Raw genomic sequence first — 27,739 nt, forward strand, 5'->3', positions numbered from 1 at the left:
TTTATGTAATAACATAAGAAAACGAATAGTGGAGATGTGGCATCATGAGTCCACCAAATGAATATTCATGACGACTGTTTAAAAAAAATATTGCTAAACTTTAAACTTCAATAACTTTATTATTTGTGATCCGATTTTGATGAAATTTTCAGCATTTTGCTCTTAGTGAATTCTTCTCTATGTATTAAGATATTTTCAGCCCTGACCATCCCTTTAATAAACGTAAATGAGAGTAATCATCTAGAAAATAAAGGATTATACTATATACCTATTAACTTGCAACAGATAAAGAAATCTCCTTAAATATATTAAAGAAAAGCGATCGTTACTTTTGTAGCTTAGGAAAAGCAAAACCTTTTAATTTCGCCATGTAAATATAAAAACCTTATATACCAAGATGAAATTAATAACCATATATCAAAATATATTTGTTGGTGGGGTTTTATTAAAACATTTCAAGGAAATATGAAAATATATCGAAGTTTGAATATTTGAGCTTATTTTGTACTCTGTACAATAAATGAATAAAGAAAGAATAATTTCAAGGTGTAGACAGACTGATTTATTTTCTCGTGCCTTATATTTTCGCATGACTTCTTTATCATTTTTATTCCTCTTCATTCTGTGTTAGTGTATATAAACGAACACGTAGAATCCTTGATTATTATTTCACTTAGAATAGCTTAGCACATTTGGACGCAAATGGAAACTTTCTAATTTTCGTTAACTTGTTTTTTATTGGGTTGCAACCACGGCCCTGCATGCATGGGAACGATTGGAACGACTTTTTTTTTTACTAGGGTTGATAACCCTAACAGGTTTATTTCCAATTCGCCTCAAGATTATTCGTTCAATTGACAACTCGTCTACTATCATTTGGTCTACCATCAGTTCGTCCACTCACCACATGGTCTACTTCATTCAGTCTAATGCCATTCCGTTAACAACCGGTGGCAATTGGTCCAATAGCCATTTAGTCCATATACCATTTGGTCTAATTGGACTAAAAATTGAATGGATATTAGACCAACCAGTGATGAGACGAAATTGTCAGACGAAACGGTGAGAAGACGAAGTGATAATTGGACCAAATGGTTGTTATAGATGAATGTTGATGGACGGAATGACATTAGACTAAATGAAGGTAGACCATGTGGTGAGTGGACGAGTTAGCAGTAGATGAATTGGCAATTTACCGGCCTAACCCGCACCTAATGACCATGCATATAAAGTTTGTACTCCCCTTCCTCGTAATTCAACTTAAGGGGCTACTACTAGTAGCACACCCCTTAGATTGAATATCATGCTTATGTTAAGTGATTTTTCATTTTGAAAAAAATTCATCATAACTAGCTATACGAAACGAGGTAATATCAATTCGTTTATGGCCTTTATGACGTTGTGCACAACCCTTCGCGCGTATGCGTTAAGATGGGGCGGGACTTTACCAACTTTGTTGCAGGTGCTTATGTTTCCATGGAAACGCGCGCTTAATGAGATTCGCGCACGTGTTTGTATTTACATTTTTTGCTTTTACATTTTTCGATCGAGTGATTTGGCCGAGGATCTTTACAAAAATAATTGTCAAAATGGCACTTTTTATCAATATCCGTTTCATCCCTCCGTAATCACTGAGATTATCTCCAAGAATTATCAATCTGTTACGACGTCAACCAGCATAAAACAGTGAGTACATTCTATTCAAAATAAATCGTTCTCATGATAGTAAAAAAAAAACAGCTTATCTAGCTTAAGGAGATTGGACAATATTCTAAAAACTAAAGTTTACCGTAAGTATTTGTCTTTGGATTACACTAAAAATATGAATTCCATAGATCGTTTAATCATCTTATTTTGTTCTCTATAACATTGCCTAATATTCTGTATACCAAACATGGATGAAACTTCGCTTGTTATTTTTTTTTCCAAACGACGGTTTAAAATTGATTGTCCGGATACACAACCTGTCCGGACAAACAACAACTGATGATACGCTTGTTTAATGTCAGACTCCAGACAAAATGCTACGTAGAATGGGGGAGAGGGTGGGGGGGGGGGGTCCGAATTTATTTATTAATTAATTTATTTATTTGTTTATTTATTTATTTTTTATATTTAAACAGGGTGATATGTGCCACCAATTTGGTGGTCTTCCATGTGGCCTTGTTAACAAAAGAACAAAACATGATAATGAAAATATTTGGCAAGTAATGCACAAGACATGGTACAGTGATAAATAATATGTCCAGGCACTAATATATGTAGGGCCTAGACATGTTTTTAAAAAAATGTTATCAAAAAAATTGTTTGTAATCTTCTTAAATTTTTTTTCTCTGTAACATTACTGAACAGTTAACAGTCTCGACGCCCGACCCGTGTGATAAAGGCGCATTTCTTGGTCTATATCTATATATAAATAAGTGAAATCAATTTTTTTATATGTCTATTTCAATAATCTTTTATCAAACTTCTTCCAGAACATGGGGACATACAAGTACCTTCTGACCTGCGCACAAGTGATCATATTCACGCTCTTATCTACCTCCATCGGGTGCTCATCTGCCTGTCCTACCGGGTGCATCTGCCGTGGGAGACCCGAGAAAAGAGACACTGCTGTCTGCTACAAGCCATGGTCAAACACCCATACACCAGTTCATTTTGGCGAGTCCATCACATCAATGTAAGAACGAAAGATAAACTAGATCAAGTCTAAAATCAAATCAAATCAATCGAACTTTCAATTTCGACCCTCGAACTTTGAACTTCGAAATTAAAACTTTATAAAGTTGAAATTACTTCAGACTTCTTACTCAAATTAACTTTAAATTTCTAGTCCAAACTTCTAACGTTGAACTTCAACGCTGAACATCAAACCGCAAAGTTTACCCTTTAGATATACCAGTAATTGTCTATCAATAATGTCGATGTGCATACTGTAGTATAAATGTCGACCACACAATAATGCATATATAATTGGTAATAAATATTGCCCCGTTGATTTATTTTGATCCAGTGAGTTCCGTCAACTGTTATTCCAAGATTTGGAACCATACCTATCAGGAGCGAAGGATGTCAATAATATCATGTGAGTGTGATGGTAATACTCATGAGGGCGTCAACAGGTGGGGCGGGGCATACCCGGTATATTCAAAGTGTGGTAAATGGCATCATGTAATTGCCCCCCCCCCCTATACCTACTTTTAATCAGAAGTATGACTGACAAGTGCTTTAAAAAATATTTTAATCTGGAAAATTGTGTGAATTTAGCATTTTATGATGTTCCAAAATTGTATGCCAAATTCGTTAATATATTAATGAATGCAAATCCCTTCATTTTTTTGGCAATGAATCGCCAATCCCCCTCCCGCATAAAAACATGCAAATTTGATAATGGTATTTTTTTTATTTAGTGATTCATAATCTATTTATTTGGGTAACCATGCTGACTGAATTGATATATCGTTTCTTAAAAAAAAACACGTGTTTGGTTAAACAGGGTGGCAATTTTTATTTTAATTCACGAAACGCCAAAATACATCTCTAGTATGCATGGATCATGAATAACTCGGTTTCTAAAGTACTTGGCAACAACATTAGCATGATCAGTCTCGTTGCGGAGTCAACTAAAAACGGATTGTTCAAAATTATCCGTATGTTTAGCCCTTTTATAGGCTTATCGTGCATGATTAATGACATACTATCGCCTTTTTATACCCCGCCCGGGGCCGCCCCCGCCAACGAAATTTAAATGGGGAGGGGGGGATAGGAATCAGTGTACGGTCGGGCGGTCGGTCCGTTGCAAATCTTGCGCATCGAACTACTTCCTCAGTTTTCAACCGATTCTCATGAAACTTGGAACACATATAGATGTTCAAAACACATTTTTCGCATGAATCGAAATTGCGTTGCCATGGTAACGGTATATTATAGCAAACATAATGGTAAAATCTTGATCGATTGATCTACTTCATCAGTTTTTAACAAATTCTCACGAAACTTGGAACACATTTGTTAAAATCTCTATCTTTAACAGTATTTACCCACCCAAGAAGTCCCCGGATGATAATCCACTGCCAGAAGATATATTCGAGAATGTAGAGAATCTAAAAGCTCTGTGAGTATAACCTAACTCTATTCAATTTTTTTCTTTATTTGATTTTTTTTTATAGAAATGCATTTTGAAATTCATGAATGTATAATTAATACAGAAGTTACAGCAGTTTCCCTTTTTTCAGTTTTTGAATTAAAATTTTCAGAATAACACGTGCCAGTATTTTTTTTATTAAAAAAGAATGTTTATTTCATTTATTTATTTATTGTTTATTCATTCATCCATCCATTCATTTATTCATTTATTTATGCATTCATTCATTCGTTCGTTCATTCCTTCCTTCCTTCATTCATTCATATTGATTTATTCATCAACATTATTGAGGGAGTAATGTAGGAGACTGTGAATACATACGGTTACCCCTCCCTTTTCAAGCCACTTAATGTAACTATAACTTTGCAGTATTCTATGTTTATTTCCAGGACAATCCACCAAACCATTAATAGACGAGCTCCAGTGGGCCTAGCAAAGGCAATCAAACATCTGAAAAATCTGAAAACAATGTGAGTATAGCGTTTCATGAAAGTTGTCAGCACTGGCAAGTGGTTGTCTTTCTCCGACAGTTACCATAGTAACAGTTAGAGGCCAGTGCCTCTCAACCAATCAAAACCAAGGATTTAACTGAAATTGTCAGCACTGCGACAATCTAGTCAGCGCTGACAGCTTTCATGAAACATCAATCGTCTTTATAAGCATTCTTAATGCCACCGCACCCCTTACAATTGATCTGCGACCCGAATTAGGAATAAAACCTTGTAGAATTTAATGAAAATATTGAGACTTAGAATATCTTAATGTGTTATGTTCTAAATCATCATACGAATACGTATGTTCATATCTGTGACTGCCTAAGCAGGGGAGGGGGGGGGGTCACCCCTTAAATTTTGTTGATACCAAGAACCCTCCCCCCTAAGAATTCGAACGCCCCCTAAAATTTGTTTGAAGACCTTTTTTTTGCTTGTCATTTTTTTGGGGGGGGGGGGGGGTAGGAAACGACTTAAAATTGGTGGTGAAGACCTTTTTATTTGTTTATTTCATTTATCTATTAAATTCATTTAATTAATTAATTTATCTATTTTTATTTTTTTTCTGGGGGGGGGGGAACTTCAACACTTTATTCAGCTTGAGCCCCCCTTAAAAAATCCTACGTACGCTACTGCTTAGAGTTAATTGACCTCGAATAAAGAGACTTTTCATTCACATTTTAAGAAAATGAGCAAAATGAGACTTGTTCCAAAGTCGGATGTTAGACCAGTATAGGTGTCCAATGCCTTGCCTTTATTCATACATTAGATGCATCCATGAACACAACTCGGACAGAAATTATTATACATGTAGCGCTCAAACTCGTTTCTGCAAGCAGTCCTACCATGACGTCATTGTAGCAATTTTATGTTCCTTTGGCTGACAAAGAAAATACACACACTCAAAATACAGTAGTTGTTAAAAATGTTACAAGATTGCTTCTATTTGGGCTATCAAAGTTGCCTTTTTTTATATACCAGAGAGTCAAAAGGGGCCTAAGCTTTCGATCCCAGCAGAATCTTCGTCGAAGGCAAAATGACAAACATATTTTTATATGTTTGATATAACATTTTGAATGTTATATGACAAAATGACAAACATATTTTTATATGTTTGATATAACATTTTTACTTTCATATGCTGAGATTATCGATAATTTTTTTAGATATGAACCAGAAGTTACCAATAATCAGTTTACTTTCAAACTTTATTTTCATATTTGATTACACCTAGCCACAAGTTGGAGATGTTATTATATTTATAATCATTTAAAACCACTTTACGTATTTTTTTTACAGAGATCTGGTGGGAAACACTCTCAACTGCGAATGTTCCTTACCGGCGATAATCGCTTCTGAAAATATTATGTTGCTTTCCAAATCACGCATGCCGGCAGTAACTGGATGCATCCATCATGGATTCTCAAACGAACAATATGCTATCAAGGATTTCCTCGAGAAATGCGGTAAGAAAAAACATTTACGCTCCAGAATCCAAAACAATGTCAGGTTATTTCTTGGCTCTCACTGAAACATTGGATATGGGCCCGTTTTGTAAAATATTGTACTGCATTTCATTTTTCTTAATCACCTTCTTCTTGGACTTTTTACATTTTCCAATAATGATACCAAACATTACCAGGGCCCAGTTGTAACATACAGATTAGCGATGAATAGCTAGTATGAAAGAAAACTTCTGATTGGTTTCTGGTCAGTATTTTGCGCTAAATGCACATGTAACATTGATCTCGATTGGTCAGTTCATTTAGCGATTGATCGCTAATCTTTGTGTTACGGAACCCAGATTACATAATATTTCTGAGGACCACCTCATGAAAATTGTCAACGCTAACAAAATAGTCATTATATGACAGTTGATAGAGGGGATAGAAAATGAAATATTTTTTTCAATAAAAAACAAGGATTCTACTGTAATTGTCGGAGGTGACATTTATTCCGAGTCGACGTTGATAGGGAGTTTCGTGCTGCGACACAGCAAAATCATTAAAATGCCCGTCAGATGACAATGAACAGCTTGGAGGTTTTCGTTTAAAATTGGTGAACAGAAACAGCAGCTTTGTTCTAAGTTTCGGAGCTGACAAAAGTTTTCGTTTGTCCGAAGTCCAGGAGCCCCTTTCATAAAGGACCTATTATGGCAACTACCATGGTAACAGGACTCAGCAGCCAATCATAATCAAGGTTTCCATGGTAGTTGCCATTATGGCAAAGTTACGACAGTTGCAATTCCTTCATGAAACGGGCCCCAGGTCGAAACATCTGCTTTGCTTTCAATAACTTTCGACAAGTCTTCTTGGTAGCTCTGTCAAAGGCATTTTGTTGCAAAACTTCCTAATGACGATTTCCCACAAATCTTCACTTTTTTTAAAGTGTGAGCAACGCGTTAATGAAGCACAACGTTTTAAAGCAAAATACTTCAGTGATTATGGTGGTAGGAACACCAGTTTTTGCATGGCGGTCACATTAAAATCATTCACATCTCCTATTTAAATGTCATATTTTCCCATCTAGCTGAACGTGAAGGCTACAAACTAAGCGAACCAACCCACGGAGTGGGACCAAAGGTCTCCTCGGCATTTTCAAACAGAAAGTTTGGTAACATCAAAAACAAGAAGCTATTCAACGCTGGCGTCAAGTACACCAGGATCAACACGAATGCCGTGAAACCAGGCTCTGCCAAGATGGTACCCGGGGCGTTTTCAGGAGCCATCGGGAAACCTCCCAGCATGAATCTGCAAAAGAGCGCTCCTGGATCAAAGAGGGTTCTGCTTCCGGGCAGCATGTCAGGGTTTTCCCGGAAGAAGCCATCTATCTATGCAAGCCAATTAGCCAACCGGTACAACAATGCAAAGAAGAAGTGGGGACGCAGGAGACTTCTATCTGTTGATGAAGCAGAATACGACCATGACGTCATTGATTCTACGCTTTCGGAGGCAACAGGGATGAAAGAGGATGGAAAACTCCCGGTTGAAAAACTCAGCGACTCGAGCGAGGATGGCGGTCAAGAAGTGCTTCATAGAAACAAACGGTATAGCATTAGCTATCTCTACCAGATTCTTAGTAAAATCCGACGAAAGAAAGGAGCTGAACGATTTGAGAGGGAAAATCCACGTGGTCATAAGTTTCTAAAGCGTTTCGAGGGAGGGAAAATAAGTAGACGAGGAAAAAGATCGGATAATGAACAAGACGATATTCTCTTTGAAGATGAACTCGGCGGAATGGAAGATACTATCGAAGGTACCGATGCTTTTTTCAAAATTATTTTATTGAACGTACTAGAAAAGTAAAAGGTACAAATTTCGCACTCTTAATTACAGTTCTGATAAGAACCTTTGGATGCAAATCTGCACCAAGGTCGATTTCTGCACCTTCAAGGACAAAATATGCATCGTTAGGGGTGTTTTATACCCTACATGTAGCTTGGCATGCAGATTTGAACCTTTTGAATGTAACAATTATCATGTACCCTAAAAGCAGAGAAGTTGTAGCTAGAATGCAAACAGGAACAAACAGTTGCACACTTGCTCGTTTTTTATTCGAGGTGCAAGATTGTACCCCCAGAAGGTGATGCGAGTGATGCATAAAGGGTGCAGACTTGATTATGTATTCAATGTGAACGTAACAACAGGGGGTCTTGCGTTGATATATCCTCATACGTTGAAGTTAGATATCTTTGATGTTTTAGTAATTTACATCGTTTGTTGTAATTATGATTTCCTTTATATTCATGTTCCACACAATCGAAGAAAATGATATTAATACCTCAATACTTTTGAAATATAAATGATATCAGTTTTGATGCCCCTAAAGGGCTAATAGCCTCATCACATTGTCACATTTCAGTGACATTTAGAAGAAAAAAAATAGTTTTGCATTTTATTTCTACTCCAAGCAGACGAAGAAGAAATAAGCGATGGGGAAATTCTTCATAGAAACAAACGATATAGCATTAGCTATCTCTACCAGATTCTTAGTAAAATCCGACGGAAGAAAGGAGCTGAACGATTTGAGAAGGAAAATCCACGTGGTCATAAGTTTCTAAAGCGTTTCGAGGGAGGGAAAATAAGTAGACGTGGAAAAAGATCAGATAATGAGCAAAACGATGATATTCTCTTAGAGGATGAACTCGGCGAAATGGAACATGGTACGCCAGGTAGAGTATGACTTTTCACTAACATTAATGTTGAAACGAACAACAAGATTAGAAAAAAGGCAATTTTGCGCCCTTTAGATACAATACTGGGAAGAACCTCCTGGAGCAGCTCTGCACCAAACACGATTTCGGCACCTTCAAACACAAAATAAACATTGTGGCGTGCAGAGTTGTACCCTTGGCAAATTTAATGATCTGTTGAATGCAACATTGTATATATAAGTACGCTAAAAGATGCAAAGTTGTATTGAGGGTGCAAAGTACAGGGGGAAAAGGTGTATATTTACCCCTTTTCATTAATGGTGAAATATTGTACCACAAAAGGATGATGCCACTGACGCCTCAAGGGTGCAAACTTGATTTTGTTATATGTGAACGTAGCAATAGCGATACCTTTCGTTGATTTATCGTTATACATTACATTACGGTTTAATACTTGAAATGTTTCAATGATTTCGTTCATCGCTAACCTTTTATTATGATTTCCTCTATGATTATGTTCCACATAATCTATGAAAATAATGTGACACTTTGTTCTATAATAAATCAGTCACGACTACTTTTTAAACGTATATGATATCAGTTTTCTTTTGCCGTTAAAGGCCCAATAGATGTACACACAATAGACAACATTTGAAACAATTATTTTTTTCATTTTATTTCTACTCCAAGCAGACGAAGAAGAAATAAGCGATGGGGAAGTGCTTCATAGAAACAAACGATATAGCATTAGCTATCTCTACCAGATTCTTAGTAAAATCCGACGAAAGAAAGGAGCCGAACGATTTGAGAAGGAAAACCCACGAGGTCATAAGTTTCTAAAGCGTTTCGAGGGAGGGAAAATAAGTAGACGTGGAAAAAGATCAGATAATGAGCAAGACGATGATATTCTCTTAGAAGATGAATCCAGCGGGTCAAACAGTACGGGACGCCAAGCGACAGGTATCCACCACTAGCATTAAGAAGTTATTAAATGCGAGAATGTGCATCGATGTATCGACGTTTTTTAATAGGCATATAAACCTGTGTCATATCTATGAGACATGAACATGCTACTGAGCTAAATATTAAAAAAAATGATTGGGATAATTTCCCCCTGCCCCGCTGCCTTTGGACATACTTACTATATAGCAGAATGCTTACCCCCAAATATTAAAAATAGCATATTCACAAAGTCTTTACGAAACGGCTTCTTGACCTAATTTCTCTGAGTGTATCTTCACCCCGGAGAGCATTTCATGAAAGGACTTGTCGGACGTTTTATCCGACAAGTCCTGTTTTACCCGACAGTTACTATGGTAACAATGCTTCTCAACCATTCAGAATACAGGAAAGTTGACAGATCTGACAACTTGTCGGACGAAAATATTGATGAAACACCACCCTGGACTATTTCATTGCATACAGGCAATGAATCACCAACCAACAATGATGAGCAACAGACTGAGAGCACAAATCATGAAGAGATCTTTGATGAGTCTATGGATTCGGAAGGACTAGCTCCACTTCAGGTCAATAAACCTCAAGGGCATCCTCAAGGTCATCAGGGTCAAGAACAAAATCATCATAATCGTCGTATTGCTGGTACGAGAAAAGAATTTCCTAAATGACGCGATATAAACGCGGTGGTTAAATATCATAAATTCATTTGTTGGCTCATTAATTCATTAATCAATATATTTGATCGTCCAATAATTTGTTCATCCTTTGTTTTATTTTTTTCTTTCATTCATTCATTCATTCATTTATTCATTCACCTTTCTTTGATTTATTTGTTCATTTATTCATTCATTATTTCTCCATCTGCCATTTCTTTCGTCTGCAATTTGATCAACACTACGATATTTCACGACACAATAGACAAAATACGAATTGTGTCACATATAATATTTAGATAAGTGGACTTTGAAATCATAAATCACATTCAGTTGTTGAGCCGTGCATCTGTTTGGTTGAATATTAAATTGCGTTTGATAATGGACTTGGACTTGCGATTAATTGCAACTCTTTCGGCATCAGGCCCCCAATTGTTTAGGATTATATTTTTTTAGGTTATTACCAAGACAGATGAGCAGATGTGAAAAAATAATGGATGGTTTCTGATAACCATGGTTTGGTTAAACATGGGTTAATTAAGACCACACTTTTATGGAGAGCCAGATATGTCAACCCATTCACCATTTAAAAATTATTCTTTTCCTGCCGCAATAATTTTACCCAGCAGTAATAGTTCCATATTTGCGATTGTAACCAGTTAAACCTCTTGAATCCGTATGGATAAGATGATATTAATGATAACTCTCATTATCATTACAATGCTTGATATTGTCGGGGCGACGCGTCGGTTATGACTCTCGTCTTTCAATCTGAGGGACATGTGTTCGATTCCAAGCCATGGCGTGTTTTCCTTGAAAAACGCAGTGCGCGTAACTGCCAAAGTCAGGATAATTATGCTGCATTAATGTAGAGCATTTAGAGACTTCTGATAAAGTAAGTGTTATGTGCTAGATATATAAGCAATTAGACAAATTGTTATTATTATTCTTTCCATTCAGCTGAAGCAGCCCGTCAGCTTGCCATGTATCAGCTACCGATGAACGACCTGACCGTGAAGTTGAACCCTTTCGATCCGTTTGAAGTGGACCTGTTCTTTCAGTACATCCTTCATAAAGAAGACCTCCCTGAACATCGGGAATCAACAACAAACCCTTGAACATTAACATAATTTTTAAAATTATATTTGGGGAATAGGAGGGAGAGGGGGTGGGGTGGTTCAGTGGGCTGGGGTCTGGCGATTTGGATGAGAGGAGAGTTCATCAAAGTACAGACATATCAAAAGGGGAGATTTAAACCATGGACTTAAGATAAGATTGTTCCAACCAAGGACTGAATTCAAACTCTTGTGAATACGGACCCACGCGTGTCCTATAACGAAGGAACAGATTCGTGAAGCATTTGCTACATCTTCCCAGTTATTGCAGTGAGTTGTGTTAGTTGCCCTACTTGTAGAGGTAGCATGTGGTTTTTATGACAGTGATATTGACGACATGATCTGTGTCCATAAGAGGTAAAGGCGATATTGACTCTGGAGTACACGGATGCCCCCATTTCAATAACAAATGTTCGCGTCATTTTGTTTTAATGAAAGGGATGAAATCCAGTAGCGTGATTTTCTTGTAAGTAATCATGATTGATTTCACTTTTAGGGAGAAAATATTACGTTTTTATCATCATAATTGTAAGTGAAGGATAAACATTATGTGATGTACATGACATGGGATAATCAATGATTATTTTAGTCGTCTAGACCAAACAACTAAAACTATTAAAAAAGTTACGTGGCAAAGATTTATAAATAGTCTGGGAGAGTCATATTTTTTCTTCGACAATTAGGACCTTGTCTCAAAAGAAGTTGCAATTGATGTGAATCAGTATTATCTTAAGTTTGATTTCGAATATTTACGAGTAAATTGCAAAGTGAGATTCTTTAAAAATGGTTAGAATTCTATATTCATCAAACGATTTTATAAGCATGACAGGAGAGACCATTGCTGCCCGCGTATTCATCTCAAACTTTCAGTATTAATTTTTTTAAAGAAAAAGAGCGAGAAACAATTTTAAGAATGAAAGTTTTAGGCCTATACTCACATGCCAACTTTTTTTCTTTAGATAAAAAGGAAATTTCATCTTGTTCTAAATTTAAGTCAGGTTTCAAGTCGAATGTAATGATGGATAGAATGTCGACATAATACCTGATTAAAATTATGTCATTTCTGTACCGCCTTGTTGTACTGGCTCACTTGTGTGCGATTGCATCTAAAATAATGGTTAATCCTGTACGAGTGTGGTTTTATTCTGATGTATTAATTCTCCCTCCTCCCCCTCTCCCTCTCTTTATCTTTTATATGATTTTTTTTAGGGAGGGGGGTCTAAGGGGAAAAAGGAATTTTAATGTAAGCATAGCCACATATATTTGTGTGTGTGTGTTCCTTAACAATCTGACAATTGTCGATTTTCCGGCCACAAAATTTTTAAACAAAATGTAAAAAAGGATAAAAAGGGAATAATTAGTGAGAAAGAAAGAATGTGGCTGGACCTAAAGAAAGAAAGAATGAAAAAAAGAATGAAATGAAGCAAGGAAGAAAGAAAGAAAGAAAGAAGGAAGGAAGGAAGGAAGAAAGAAAGAAAGAAGATTTCATATTGTCAGCTCTGACAATTCAGACGAATTATTTCTTTATTTGGCTTCTTCTTCCTCTCCTTTCTTTCCTTCTCCTTCTTTACTTCCAACTCCGTCTCCCTGCACTAACTGTCAATTCCTTTGTCTTGTCTATTCTCATTTTTTTAATTAATAAATTCGTCACAAACACCCCGCCGAAAAACGGACGCAGCGCGTCATATTTTGCCGATTTGCCTGTGCCGCTGGCAGCGCATCAGCGCACGGCTAGCTAGCTATAGCTGGCTAGCTTCTGCGCGAATTTAATTACGAACGCACGATCATAGAGTTGCATAGCAACAGAAGCGAAATGGCCGAGACTATCAGTATCACAGTGGAAAACGCGAAATGCGTTGCAAATTTAGGGGTAAGATTCTTTAAAAGGTGTATCATTAAGGAGTGCGTATAATTCATTACAAAAAAATCGATTTAGTCAAGTGCTTTGCAGGTTGTTATAAATTTCATTAAAATACATTCAGGTAAAACTTGTTGTGTGAAGTGTAGTCCCACTCGTTCATAATTTTGTATTGCTGCAGCTCTAACCCTCCGGCCGCTCGGGCTTCCTGACGTGTGCGGACGCTCTTCTTGCATTGTCATTGTTTGCAGTGTCTTTGTTAAGATGAGTTAATGCAAATTTATAACCACTCCAAAACTCTCTGAAATATTGATTTTTAATTTTTGTAAAATATTCCTTTCATTATCAGTTTTTTATTTTACTGAATCATAGGCTAGCGGCCGTGATTGTCTTTGAATGAAACTAAAAGTTTGACTGTCTTTGGTCGGCCTTGGCTTTGCCTGAATGGCTTTGCCTGGGTCTGGCTTAGTCTTGAGGACGAAATGATGATTACTTTTGACAAACTGACATATACTTCTTCATCATTGACGTCTTGACACTTTACTAATAGCGAAGCACCATAATAAAGATGGATTGCCACTTGGAAATCCATCTTTTTTATTAAAAATCACGTAATTGCTCGTGATTTTATTTAACTTTACACCTTCCTTCACCTAATGCGTAGGAAGGTTTTAAAAAACATTGGAAAAAAAGGGGAAAAAATAAAGGATTCTTACCAGACCGATGTTGCGTAGACCCCTCGATCCACATGTAATACCGATGTAAACAACGCAAATACAACAATGGCGTCAACCCTTGAACCGCTTATGTATTACGTACTTCCGGTTAGCGATGCCGTTCTAAAAATTAATTTATAGATAAATATTATTTTACAAATGATAAAATATATTACGTAATTATAAATAATTGATATAATATTAATTATTTATAATCACGTAATATATTTTATTATTTGTAAAATAGTAATTTTGCAATGTGCTGTGCAAAATCATAAAGTGAAATCGGACAGATTTTTTAGCATCTTCCTGTAATAGGCTAACATCTGTAGACCTACACTACAGTTTAAAGATGGGACAAACACAAATCCAAATTTTTAGCTTCTGAGAGATGTTAAGATGCCAAATGCAAAAACTTGTCTACTGGGTGTCAATTAATTTGACACTCTTTCTCAGGGTTGGCGCGTTTTAAACGGTGTGTTTTAAATAAAACATGTTTTAAAACTCGTTTTAAAACATGTTTTAAAACTCGTTTTAAAACACCCGTTTTTTTACAAAAAAAACAGTGTTTTAAAACACCGCATAGACTTGTGTGTTATAAATTTGCATATTAAGAATATTCTCATATTTTTGGACAGGTAAAGAAACACTATTAGAATAAGCTAAAATACATGTACATGTAATAGAAGTACTTGAGTTAAATGGAAGTGTTACACAAGCACAATAATATTTTACAAATTCTGTAAACCTGACATCATACTCTTGAGGTACACACAAAAGTTGGTATAACTTTGCACTTCATAAAGATGAAGAAAGTACTTTCAACAGTATAAGATAATCAGCTATGTATGCATGGGTATGCAGTTACATATACACCACAAGTGCATATTAACAGATCCTGAATTGCTTAAAAATTGATTTCATGTATAAACCCAATGTGAGTTCTTGCCAAAATTTGTCTGTATCATTATTTTTACTTGTTAATGATTGGAAAATTGTCAAAAATTTCTATTAGTAATAAAAAAGTTTTAAAAATCCATACATAAATATAAAAATGTATAAAAAAAACATTACCAGTAACATAAATAGACTGGGCTATTTCGTTTCCTAAGAAGACTGAGAGGGGGGGGGCCCTATGATCTGGGCCGTCGATCGCGGGATCACAACAAAAATTGGCACACGCATTACCCATGGCATAATCTAAAAAAAATATAAATCAAATTTTGCATAAATCTCATTGCTAATTTATGCATAATATCAAAAGTTTGCTCTTATTAACTAAACAATGCCCCTGAAATTATCATTTTTGGTTTACAGGCTCTTTATAGGAATCTGATCAAATGTTCTTTAAAAAAAATTTCAACATCACATTTTTTTTCTGATGTATTTTATTGTTTTTTTCAATGGAAATAGTCAGGGACTTTATTTTGACCATAAACAAGGTGAAATTAATTGATTTTAATCAGTAAAAGGAAAAATAATGGCACATTTATGAATTATGGCTAAAAACACTATTGCATTAGATTTGTACACAAATTCACGTTTTGAGCATTTTTGGGTCTGCATGCACTTACAAAATGTTGCGTAATTTCAGAACCGCATACCAAGGGGTTGCAATTTTGGTCTCAAAAGTTGCGTGAGACTCGAAAAAGGAAAGTCTGTGAGTGATGCGGTAAAAAAAAATTGAGCAGTGGATTTATCACCAAAAAAATGACGAGGGGGGCTGAATGAGCCCCCTCCCAGTCTTATTAGGGTTAAATAAACATTCTATAGGCCTACTGATTGTTTTTAAATATATTTGATCATAATTCTTGAATTATAAAAAAAAGGTAGTTCAAGGGCTTTATAGATTTGAATTGAATTTGTATTTCATGCACTAAAATTGGTATAAGTGATTCAATTGAAATAAAAGCATATTGATTTACCAGTTAAGAAATTAAGCTTTGAAACCCCATGTATGTCAATTTCTTCCATTGTGCAAATTCTTCTCCCCCCCCCTCGATTGACAAGCCTCATACCTCGAGACTACATGTCTATGTTCATGTATTAGGAATAAAATGTCGAATTACTTAAAAAGTGTTCTGTTTTGTAGGCATTCAATTTCCATGATTTCGTGATTTTGGGGGAAATATGAACTCTTCTGTTGGAAATTCATTAACAGAATTGTGGTCATCTCTTATTTAAAACATCAAGAGCTTAAATCATGCTATATATAGTGTAAAGTTTAATTGATTTACAGAAAATTGCATCATTCCTTGGAAATAAACGTTTTAAAACGATTTAAAACGTTTTAAAACAATAAAAAACGTTTTATTTGTTTTTTTTAATAAAAAACGTTTTTTATTACAAACCTGCTCTTTCTGATAGTATAATTTTTTTTAAATTTGAAAATCACATCACATTATCACAGACAGTGTAAAATTATGACTTTAAGAGAAAAAAATTGTGCCCAGCAGAAAATTAATTTTCCTATCGTAAACGCCTGGGGAAATGGCAATCTGAAATTCTGAATACACACAATAATTAGAATTTGTCATAAATTTATCTCTTCATCCTCATTTCTAATGACCCTATAAACTTTTTTCAGCATCAAAAGAAGCCCCTTATTTTCCTCTTTCCATACATCTTGAATAATTGTAATGAGTTGAAAATATATTCAAATCACATTTATCTTGTAAGCTGAATTTTCCCAAAATATTTTACCATCATTCCCCAAAATCAGTCCGTTTTATGCTGACACTTTTCAGTGTGGCTTCAGACACCCTAAGACTAGTGCTAGGGCCTAGAGTAAGTTAACGTTGGGTCTAACAAAAATAAGTAAGGTGGTCCAACGTGCAAACATGTTAGTTCGCCTTTTTTTTACTGCTGCGCCACTCACTTTTTACTGCATGAACATAATGGTTCAAGAAATTATTTGCAATGTTGAAAGATGTCTCGGCTCTTGTGGCAACTGATATTAGATCTAATCCTTAGTAATTTAAGGTTGTTGTATCGATAAGTGCATGGGAAATTCCACAATTAGACTAACATGATTAAATTTTAAGAATTTTTCATTTTTTTTCATTCAAAATTCCCAGAAAACAGATGGAAGGTTGCGACTTGGAGAGTTCCTTGGCTGGACAATGGCTGATTTTGATGAAGATGCTCAGATGAGAGAATCAATTCTTCTTGATTTTCTTTATGAGAGTCTCATGTTTGGAGCTCAGAAGGGCGTCCCATGGTCACAAATACCAGCCCTTGTACAGGTTGCATCAGAGTTTCAGAAAGGAACAATTGGTAATTATTATTAGAAAAGCTTACAGCCATGGGTTCCACCCATCTGTAAATGGTAAAGTGATGAATACATATGATTTTTCCCTTTTTTTGGGGGGGGGGGGGTATTAAAGGTTCAATCCTTTGTCGACCTTTTAGTCTGACATGTTGTTGGATCAGACAACTGTCCTTGATTTTAATTGGGTGAGGATCAATTTAACTATGGTAATCGTCAGATGAAATGGGACTTGTTAGATAAAACTTCCAAGTCTTTTCATGAAATGCTTCCTGATTTACCAGGATACGGTTTGTTTGGAAAATGAAATGAATAATCATCAATTATATGTTGTTGGTAAAAGTAGTGAAAAAGCCCCGCTGAAAAGGATCACACTTCATGGCTTTACTTTCAAAATATGACACAAAACATTCAGATGATATGATTTAGCTGAACATGTGATTGCAATACCATTCATGTTTTTCTTTTCTTTTTCGGAGGGTGGGGGTGCAGTTTATTTGATTAACAGTATAATAAAGATAAAAGGGGCCCGTTGCATAAAACTTTTTACCTGAGAAATCTCAGGTTGTTTTTACCAGAGTTTTCGTCCTGTGTTAAAGTCAATGGCAGAAATCAGATTAACCTCAGTTTTCTCAGGTAAAGAGTTTTATGCAACAGGCCCCTGATCATTCTGATCCAAAATTGTATAACATATGTTTATTAGAACTTAAATTTTGTCATCAGCATTTCCAAATGGATTTGAGGCGGTTTTTATTGCCTCGGGAGGGTTTCATGAAAGGGCTTGTTCAACATTTTTATCTGACAAAATCAGTTTTATATGACAATTAACATTGATATGAACAGTGCTTGGCCAATCAAAGTCAAAGAAACTTGTCTAAAAAACACTCCTAGAATGCTTGTTCATCTCTTAAAATCACATGGAACTGTACATTCCAACATGTTTAGTGGAATCAATGTAATAGAAAGATAAAGCTTTACAGCCTTTCTGTACCATACTTTGTAAAGTTTATCTGCATTCATTTGTTCAAATGTTTACATGTTTATGATTACTTATTGTTATGACCAAATGATTATTAGAAAAAAATGATAATAGTAAGCAAATCAGATGTGAAATGAGATTAAAACATTTTGAAGTTTACATACATTTGCCTACCTAAGCCAATGATGTCACAATCTGACAAATTCTTTCCTTTATACACTCAGGTCAACCACTCTCGGCAGCAATCAAGATCTACAGAGAAATCTCACAGAGGTACCTGAATGAGAATGCAATAAGTGAGAGCAACCTTAGACTCTTTACCAGTCACTTGTTTGAAACCTACATGGCTCACTATCAACTCTACCAGATTGTATTCACCACAGAGAGGGAACCAATGACTGTCAAGCAACATCTAGATGTCCTGCCTCCACCCGAAACGTATCCTCTTGATGTAAGAAAACTTTGCAGTGTCATTGAACGTCACTCTTGAAAATTTGTTTTATTAATAATAATTATTAATATTTGTTTGCCTGGGAGGCGAAAAGCGAACTGAATCACTATGACCCGCAGGTCTCTCCTCCCGATATAACTGATTGGGGGGAATGCAGGTGGACCACTACACCGAGGTTCCCCCCTACTCTTATATGAATAGTGCAATGGGTTCTTAACGTGCAAAGGTGGTGACTCTCCTCTACACGGGGCCTCCATTTAACGTCCTATCCGAGGGATGGAGTGTTTTCCATTGTAACAGAGCCTGCATTTATGAAACATGGGAGAGACGTTTACACACAATGCACTGGCTTTCACTGGTTTTCAGTTGTAAGTCGTCCTATAGGTAGTCTGACACCAACATTTTACAGAAGGATTGAATTCATAGAGTGTACTCCTGAAAAGATATTGGCATAGAGATGATCAGGGTAATCTCATTCTATGTACATAATTTATACACATCAAATCCAGTTCATTATGTATTAAAGGAATCAGTTAATTTGATATTTAAATTGATGTAGTGTACCCATATATTATGATAATATCATTATGATGTCGTAATTTCTCTATTATTGTTATTTTCATTTAAGGTCATAGATTACTCGCAACACTTCAACACTTTGCATGCAGATTCGAGCAGCAAATCTATTGTGCGGGGAAGGGGTCTATTGTGTCTACCCCCACCCCTTGACTTTAATAAATTATATCTCTATTCACCATTGATACATACATATTTCAATCTTCATACTTCTAAATATTGAGATTTGTGCTGAAAATGTGCTATGAAATGCTGAAAACTGTAGATTAATATGCTACTGGGATGTTTTCTTATATTTAGGAGGCCAAACCACTGAATATTTGGGAATATGAGAGAAAGATGAGTGAAATAGAGGAGGAAGAGAAGTCGAGACTGAATCAGATCAAGCTAGAAGAAGAAACTATTCTCAATGATATAGATGAGAAACAACCCTTCAAGGACACCAAAGACACAGTCCTGGACAGACAGGTAAGTCGGAAACTTTAGCTTTGGATATGAAAAAATAGTGCTGAAACTAAAAAAATAAAGAGAAGACATAGAAGAAAATTTTGCATTAGGGTATTAGAGACTTTCAGCCACAACATTAAGAATAGGAAGCGAATGGTCAGGAGGCTTGGTCAGTAAAGCGTCTGCCTATCGAACCAAAGATTGTGGATTCGACTTTGCCTTTTATTGATGACCGAAGACAGTGCCCTTTCCCTGTTTCATAGATGCAGGCAATGTCACAATGGAAAACACTCCCTCAGATACGATGTTGAGTTTATTGCATAGACATCTATGTCTAGTTGTGCAAAGTAAAGTTAAACTTGCTGAAATTGTCATTCCATAGGTCAAATATTCACCCAAATCCACACAATTATTAAGAATGTGTATTGTATACCTACTCTAGTTTAAGTTTTTTGCTCCGTCAAACATATTTTCTATGGTCTCAAACGATACGACCTTAACAAAGTTGCTTGTATATGAGTTTGCACTCGTACCAATTTCACCATACAAAGTCTCTCTCTTTCTCTATACATCCTAATTCACAGCAAGTATCTGAGTTGATTAACGATGCGATCCAGCATCACACCTCGCAGACCGAGAAGCTTCTCCAGACGAGGGTCGAAGGTACGCTGGAGGACCTCTCATTCTACCTTGAGAAGACTGCCCTGCCACGCCCAGAGCACCTCGGCCCACCCCCAAGGACCAAAGAACCACCCAGGATGTCGGCAAAGAGCAGGGCTGGTGGCAAGCTGGGCTCCGACGGCATGCCTTCAGCCAAGTCAAAGAAATCCAAGAAATCTGCAAAGACAAAGTGAAAATGGAGAGAGCAATTCATGAAGGGAAAATATTCTGCCTGTATTCCGAATACCAGATCAATTTTATTGTCATTTGATAATTCTGTGGTTTGATTATGGTTAAATGGATATGACACAAATCTATAACAATAGTCTCAATTTATACTGTTTGGCGCTCAAATCCTTAGGAATTGAAAAAAAAGAATTGTTTTCTTCACAATTGAAGCATGGCAAAATGGCAGTATAGAAACATAAAATACTCACTTTTTTTATACATATTTGGCTTTCCATACCTTTATCAGACTAGTGATCCTTTCTTACATGCTTAACCATCGCCAACTAATCTACCATTTACAACAAGAAAGGATCACCAGCAGTCGGTCTTAAACTTAAGAACAGCTTTATGAAACACCCACTGGATCAAGGATCAAAGTGAGTTGAGCAAGACTTCAGAATACGGGCTGCATTAAAACCTTTCTAATTATTGATATGTGTCCATACAGTTAGAAACAGGCATATTGCCCAACATACACGATAATCAAATATTTTCTACTGGTGGTGGGGATGGGGGAATTCAGAGAAACCGTAGATCTGTAACAAATTTCTGTCAATATACTGGGCATGTAGTAAGGTTATGACATTTGGGAATGTTGCTATTTTTTGTCAGTTGAGCAATATGTTTTGTCATTGTTTTGGCTTATTATTTGTATTTGTTATGTCTTTCTGTATTGGGAATGTGAAGGTGGGTGCTACATTACTTGTATACAAGTGTAACTGATAATTGCTTTGATGGAGGTTGAAACTGTGTCAAGATGAAGCCTCTGGTTCCTTGTATCTGAATGGCTCGTGAGGTGGGATCTCAGCATGTGAAGCGCGCTGCTGCTGCTGGGTGGGTGTTTCATAAAGCTATTCGTAAGACAAGAACGACTTTAAGAACAACTGATCCTTTCTTTGGTAAATGGTATACACCATTGGCGGTGGTATAGCCGCATAAGAAAGGTTCACCAGTCGTTCTCAAAGTCGCTCTTTACTGAAAAGGCGAGCGAAGCGAGCCAGCCACAGTAGACCTAGTCTGCTGTGCAGACTCCTTGAATCAGCTGTGAAACACACACTGCAGATGTGGTCTACATTTGTAGACTAGGTTCCTTGTTACATAAAACTTAGTGTTTGAACATAGGGCTGATTTTTTATGCCTGATTACTTATGTCTGATGCCTGATTATTCTTATCAAATGTATCTTGACAACATGACAATATCATTTAACCCCCCCCCTGAGATTAAAAAGAAAAAGGTGTACAGTCAAGGATCTCTCTCACAGTTAATTTCCGTTTTGGTGAAGCTTGTCTATAATTCTATTTTATTTCTGCATTTATTAGAGGCAATATGATACTTAACATTGGTATTTTGAACGAAAAGCAGTTGCAATCAAATTATATTACTTTCATGTGAACAGAAAGCAATACAATACCCCTGTGGTCCTTTTTTGGGCAGGGGGGGGGGGGGGGGGGTGATTTATATTTGTCAATTGTTGGTGATGAGTTAGAAATTGCAATCGTCATTTCATAGTTACAGTGTAATGTTCATTTTATTACAATGTTTAGTATATTTATGAACAAATAAAATTTATTGATTACAAAATTCTCTTTCATTGTTTTTGTATTTTGACAAAAATGATTGAATAAACTCACTGTTTTGTCTCAGGTCCTTAACAAAACAAAGAAAAGGAGCCTTCCAACAATGTCTGATGATGTTATGGCATACTTCATTTACTATTTCCCTGATTTTAATAAGATAATATTTATTCTGCCAATGGTTGTAGAATGATATTAATATTTATCAATAAAAAATGTATTGCACAAAATTACAGCCTAGAAAGAGAGGGAGAGATGGGGGAAAGGGTAAAAGGAGGAGAGAAGGAAGAAAATATACATAAAGAAAGGGGAGAGAGGAAGAAAGGGAAAAGAGAGGGGAGGGGGATAAAGAAAGGAAAGGATAAAGCAAGAGAGGTTAAGAGAGAAAAGTGAGTGATATTAAAAGAGGCTGAGAAGAATGAGATTGATAAGAAGATGCCTGGGGTACCTGTTGCATAATAGAAAGATAGAATGGCAATGAGGAAGTGAAATTTGTAACAGAATCATTACCCCCACCCCTTTATCACAATTATCTTGGGATGAACCTATAAGCTAATAATGATAAAAAATTGCCTTGAGAATTCAAGAATTATAATGTAATTAACGTAGATGGCGCCCGACCTGTATTGTGTATACGGCGCAGCGGTGATTTTCTAAAAATTGTCTTCACTTTTCTCGTAACTAAGCCAGATAATAGCTTCTATTCTGGGCGTACCTAGGATTTTCCACGGGGGGAGGGGGAATTGGTCCGCCAAAAAATAAAGGATTTCGTACCAGAAAAAAAAATGGACAAGCAAAAAAAATATCTTCCAAGTTCAAAGGACCGGGCCAGGGATCAGTTGTGACTAGTCGGGGGGGGGGGGGGGATCCGTCCCTTGCATGGGTTGTGACTCGTCAGGGGGCAGTCTGCCCCCCGTAGGTACGCTAGTGCTTCTATTGTGAACTTAAATCGGCATTCTGAAAATAATTTTCAGTGTATTTTCTTTGTAAGGACGTCCTTTATCTTTGGCTCATGACCCTTTTGTGGGGGGAAAAGGTCAAGTTTTCGGGAGACAAAAAATAATTTTCTTTATTTGTGAGTAACCACCTCCTTCAAAAACATTTTGGGATCACTACGAGAGCATGCGTATTTTGGGTCGTTTGCTAACACCAGAGAACTACATGTAAAATGAGACACATGCCTGACATGGACATCAATTATCATTTTTCATATTTTAATGCATCATGTAAAGGAATGGGAATATGTGGTCGTATTCGAGCCCGGCAGATTCTCGGTGTGACTTGGGTCCTGGCGACTTTTTCCGTCATCAAGATTCGAGTTGGTTCGGGAATTCGGCCGGCCCCGGTGTGGCTGCACCCGGTCTGGATTAATTTGAGGTCCATTCAATTTAAAGTGTATAATCATGCTAATATGACTCCACTCACTTCATGTTCTTAATTTTTTTAATGTTTGGTTTTTATCTGAAAGATATGTATAGGCCTATAATTACTTTAATCACAAATTTACTTGATGATTAACAGTTTATTATACTTTCACCGAATGTTCCATCTTATTTGGTAGTTTAAGTATGTAACTGTAACATTATGTTAATCTGCCCTGCTTGTGTCAGTAATGTGACCATGTCCTGAGCTCTCTTTTGTTCTGTAAATGTACATGTATTGTCATTCTTACACTGTTCCTTTATTGCTTTTCGCACAATAAAGTGATGCAAAACAACGATGCAAATCCCAAAATTGAAATTTGATCAAGTATTGTAAAAGGTGATGTGATAGGAATAAATCTTCAATTTGATATTTGTCGTAATTTAATTCCTTATCAAGAATTTGTGTGATTTTCTATTAAAGTCCGACCAAGTCCACCCCAGATAACAGTGGATTTGAATTAATAGAGGGAAAAATAAAACAAGCAGAATGCTGAAAATTTCATCGAAATCGGAAATAAGAAAGTTATATTTTAATGTTTCGCTATTTTTGCACAGAAGAGTAATATATGCACAAATCAGTGATATGCAAATCGGAGTCGATGATGTCCATCGCTCATTATTTTCTTTTTTATTGTTTGAATTACATAATAAATATCTATTTTTACAGATTCAACAATAATGACCTATTTGACTGAACCACAAAATGTCAAAACAATGGTAGTTCCACATGTCCGGGGGGGGATAATTTTTTTTACATGACAATGGGTAGAAATTATAAATATAACATAATGAAATCCCCCCAAAATAGTGAGTATAGTATAGTATAGTATTTATTTTCCGTAAAAAACCGGATGGATTGCCCATGGAGTGATGTAATCAGTCCCCTCATTTGCATATCGACCAGAATATGCATATAAATTAAGTGAAATTTTAAAAATCATAACTTTTTTTATTTTACATCCGATTTTGATGGAATTTTTAGTGTTATGCTTATTAGATTTTTCTCTTTTAATTTGATTTAACTTTTTGTTGGGGTGGACTTTTCCTTTAAGTATATTTTCCTATGTGCAGTAGACGGAAATATAAACGTTAGTAGTATACATCCTCTTATTCTCATAAAAGAAAATGTCATTCTGAATTAATATACAGTTTGTACAATATTTTATAAGAAATTTTCGGAGAAATTGTTTTTTTCCTTAAATATTGTTTAATTGATAAGTTTCCCATTTCCATATATTGATTTTTTTTGTACAGACTAAATACGACAATTTACATTTTTTCATTGTTTCTCTGATTTCGCTCAAACTTTTGCATGATCGTGCCCACTATTGCATTTTCTGATTTTTTCTTCAAACAATTTCTTTCGGATGGTAAGTCCATTTTCAATATATAACCGTTAATAACCAAACAATCTACATGAACCCTATTGAATTAATTATATAATTATAATAATAAAAAAAAATCACTTGCCTTTTGCTCTTTTAACACTCTATGAAATGGATTTGGCATATTACAAATTGGATCTATTATTAATCATTCTCAATACAGAACGCTCCATTATCTCGACTCCGAACCATTTACTAGTATACACTTATTATTTTGTATCTTAGAATATGTGTTTTCGCTATTTTTGACGTCCCTTTTGACCATGACAGTGCTATAATAATGCCCCAAAAAGAATTAAAAAAGAAAAAAAAAGAAAGAAAAAAATGAAGAAAGAAAAATAGATTGGTGACTGAGTATTATTGAAATCATATTTTAAATGATTGTTTCACAGGGATTACAACTGGGCGCCATGTCATATCAATTCAATTCAATTCTTTTATTTAATTTCCATTCAAAATATAATACAAAGTAATATAAAACAATACAAATCAAATACAATTTTACAGAAGGGCATTCTTACTTCGTAAAACAAATCAACAGTATAATAAAGAGCATAAATGGAAATGGAAATGAGGGGGATCCACTAAAAAGCAAAGCTTGTAAAATTGTGGATCCCCCTTGGAAAAGAAGAAATTATAGTCGACTTACTATATGCGTACATGCATGTATTACAGGAAAGAAAAAGAGAAATCATATTGACGGAAACATAATTCAAATGAAAAAAAAAATAGCATCAATAAGGGGAAAATAACATATAATTTACACTACATTAAACATTTCAACTATCACCACCAATATATCTACCGAAATAACCTTAAACATCATGAATGCACAATGTCCACCAGCTCTAACACCAATACCACCACTTCATCCAGTAGATACCAATACCACCACCACCACTGGCGCGGCGCCATTGAACGCTCGCGGCGCCACGAATTCCACGCACATAACCACATTAACCCATGATCATCTTGACCACATCTGCACTGGTCAACTTATGTCGATTTCTTGTGTTTATGAATTGAGACACCCTAAAAAGTTAGAATTATTATCATTTTACGACCTTTCTTCATATATTTCAATAAGAAGTCTTCTCATATCGCGTTTAGATTAAAATAAATTCGAAGAAAAATATTGATTTATTGTGTTCAATTATTCCAACCATTATTCGTCGTAGAGAGATTTCAATGCTCTTTACAGATACATGTATCCATGCGCAATGTTTCTGCACCATCTTTTATCACGATACAACATAAGTATTGTCGCGATGAGTTGCAAATATCCTTTATTGTAGATAAGAAAATGCAAATGCTTTTGTTTATCAAATGTAAATAACAAAGATTATGATAACCGAACTAGTTATATTTGCCGCGAATGCAGCGCTGAGAGAGAGTGGTTAGGTCATTACTAATAACGTGTATTTTTGGCATAAGAGGGAACACCCATTGTACACGAATGACGTCCGCCCGATTGAATTCCTCAAGCTCAGTGCATTGGTTATTGTGTGAATTGATGTCGAAGCCAGTGACAGTGTGTCAACCATGGAAGGACTGTAACTTATTTCTGTCGGAAATTTATAGTATTCTTCACATATTTTAGGATTGTGACATTGGATATATCCTTGTTTTCACCATGGGGAATTGTTTGCGTGGATTAGGACTCACAAAGAGCGATAAACATTATAATCCATCCCCAGCAACGCAGGTATCTGGAGGTAATGATGTCGGGATGCAGTCAACGTCTGCGCCCGGAGCTCCGGGGTCGCACATCGTGGTGAACGCACCTCCTCCACATAGCACAACACACCAATCTTATAATATAGGACCAAGTGCTGGGCCTAGCGGTCGGAATGAGCCATCCAATCTGAAGAGATATGTAGCCCTGTTTGACTATGAAGCGAGGACTCAAGATGATTTAGGTTTTAAGAAAGGAGAAGAATTAGAAGTTCAGAATGACTCTGGTGATTGGTGGTTAGCGAGATCGAGACTCACCGGTTTAGAAGGCTACATCCCGTGTAATTATGTGGCTAAAGTGCAATCTTTAGAATCAGAACCGTAAGTTCGAAATATCTTCAAGTTTATAATCTTATCTAGACCCTCTATATCGTGAATAATTAATTTCATGTCTCTTGACTTGTTTTTAGGTTAAAATATTCAATAATCTTAAATTCGATTTATGTATTCTTTCCCCATCATAATGAATATAGAGAATTATTAATAAGTTTTATTTCTTCTTTTCACTTGATGTTTTAATCATCTCTCTTTTTTTCACAGCTTCATCACTAACTCCATCAGTGGTTGCATATATATCTCTTTTCCATTCCGTTGGGTAGGAAATTCTTCCGATGAGTTTTTACACTACATACCTCACCTGTACATGTACATGTATGTAGGGCCGACAAGTAAAATTAAAGCTCAAAATAATATTGAACAGTACTGTAGTTCAGACAATACGACAAAAGAGGGAAATTTGCCAATCCCTAAGTGTAGGCATATGTGAATTATATTCTCCATTAAATATATTGCATCTTGTTTTTTCATGTGTTTAGCCTTGTATAATGTGTAGGATCAAGGGAAGACATTTTTTGCTAATAATATATGATGCTTAAATTCATATTTATGAAATGTTTTATCTACTTTCTATTTATGTTTGTA

The 27,739-nt window shown here is 35.8% G+C and overlaps 3 protein-coding genes across 4 annotated transcripts in view; all 3 read left to right on the forward strand.

Moving 5' to 3' along the window:
- Positions 1–2,480: 2,480 nt before the first annotated feature.
- LOC121431151 lies at positions 2,481–12,180 on the forward strand. The gene is made up of 7 exons (XM_041628657.1): positions 2,481–2,680; positions 4,034–4,114; positions 5,935–6,101; positions 7,165–7,890; positions 9,482–9,748; positions 10,214–10,390; positions 11,362–12,180. Exons 1-7 carry the CDS (start codon positions 2,481–2,483, stop codon positions 11,517–11,519), a joined length of 1,776 nt encoding a protein of 591 aa, XP_041484591.1. The 3' UTR covers positions 11,520–12,180.
- Positions 12,181–13,329: 1,149 nt separating this feature from the next.
- LOC121431274 (uncharacterized protein C8orf74 homolog) lies at positions 13,330–20,966 on the forward strand. The gene is made up of 5 exons (XM_041628783.1): positions 13,330–13,386; positions 17,168–17,366; positions 18,562–18,788; positions 19,665–19,832; positions 20,396–20,966. The coding sequence occupies exons 1-5, from the start codon at positions 13,330–13,332 to the stop codon at positions 20,663–20,665; spliced, it is 921 nt and encodes a 306-aa protein (XP_041484717.1). The 3' UTR covers positions 20,666–20,966.
- Positions 20,967–26,507: 5,541 nt separating this feature from the next.
- Positions 26,508–27,739, forward strand: part of LOC121430496 (tyrosine-protein kinase SRK2-like) — a 58,046-nt gene continuing 56,814 nt past the window's right edge. Inside the window, exon 1 of one of the 2 annotated variants that reach the window (XM_041627780.1) lies at positions 26,508–27,139. In XM_041627780.1, the coding sequence (XP_041483714.1) occupies positions 26,718–27,139 (422 nt within the window). In that variant the 5' untranslated portion in view covers positions 26,508–26,717. The remainder of the gene's footprint in view (positions 27,140–27,739) is intronic. The other variant, XM_041627779.1, reaches the window with a different exon arrangement.

The sequence above is a fragment of the Lytechinus variegatus genome, chromosome 17 (assembly GCF_018143015.1).
Source record: "Lytechinus variegatus isolate NC3 chromosome 17, Lvar_3.0, whole genome shotgun sequence".
Classification (NCBI taxonomy): Eukaryota; Metazoa; Echinodermata; class Echinoidea; order Temnopleuroida; family Toxopneustidae; genus Lytechinus; species Lytechinus variegatus.

What these genes read in the sequence shown, in the direction of transcription:
- LOC121431151 (XM_041628657.1), top strand. Translation starts at nt 2,481, where the DNA reads ATGGGGACATACAAGTACCTTCTGACCTGCGCACAAGTGATCATATTC. An exon ending in GGCGAGTCCATCACATCAAT is followed by an intron (nt 2,681 to 4,033) that starts GTAAGAACGAAA and finishes TATCTTTAACAG; the next exon opens with TATTTACCCACCCAAGAAGT. An exon ending in TCATAATCGTCGTATTGCTG is followed by an intron (nt 10,391 to 11,361) that starts GTACGAGAAAAG and finishes CTTTCCATTCAG; the next exon opens with CTGAAGCAGCCCGTCAGCTT.
- LOC121431274 (XM_041628783.1), top strand. Translation starts at nt 13,330, where the DNA reads ATGGCCGAGACTATCAGTATCACAGTGGAAAACGCGAAATGCGTTGCA. An exon ending in AATGCGTTGCAAATTTAGGG is followed by an intron (nt 13,387 to 17,167) that starts GTAAGATTCTTT and finishes CAAAATTCCCAG; the next exon opens with AAAACAGATGGAAGGTTGCG. An exon ending in CCGAAACGTATCCTCTTGAT is followed by an intron (nt 18,789 to 19,664) that starts GTAAGAAAACTT and finishes TCTTATATTTAG; the next exon opens with GAGGCCAAACCACTGAATAT.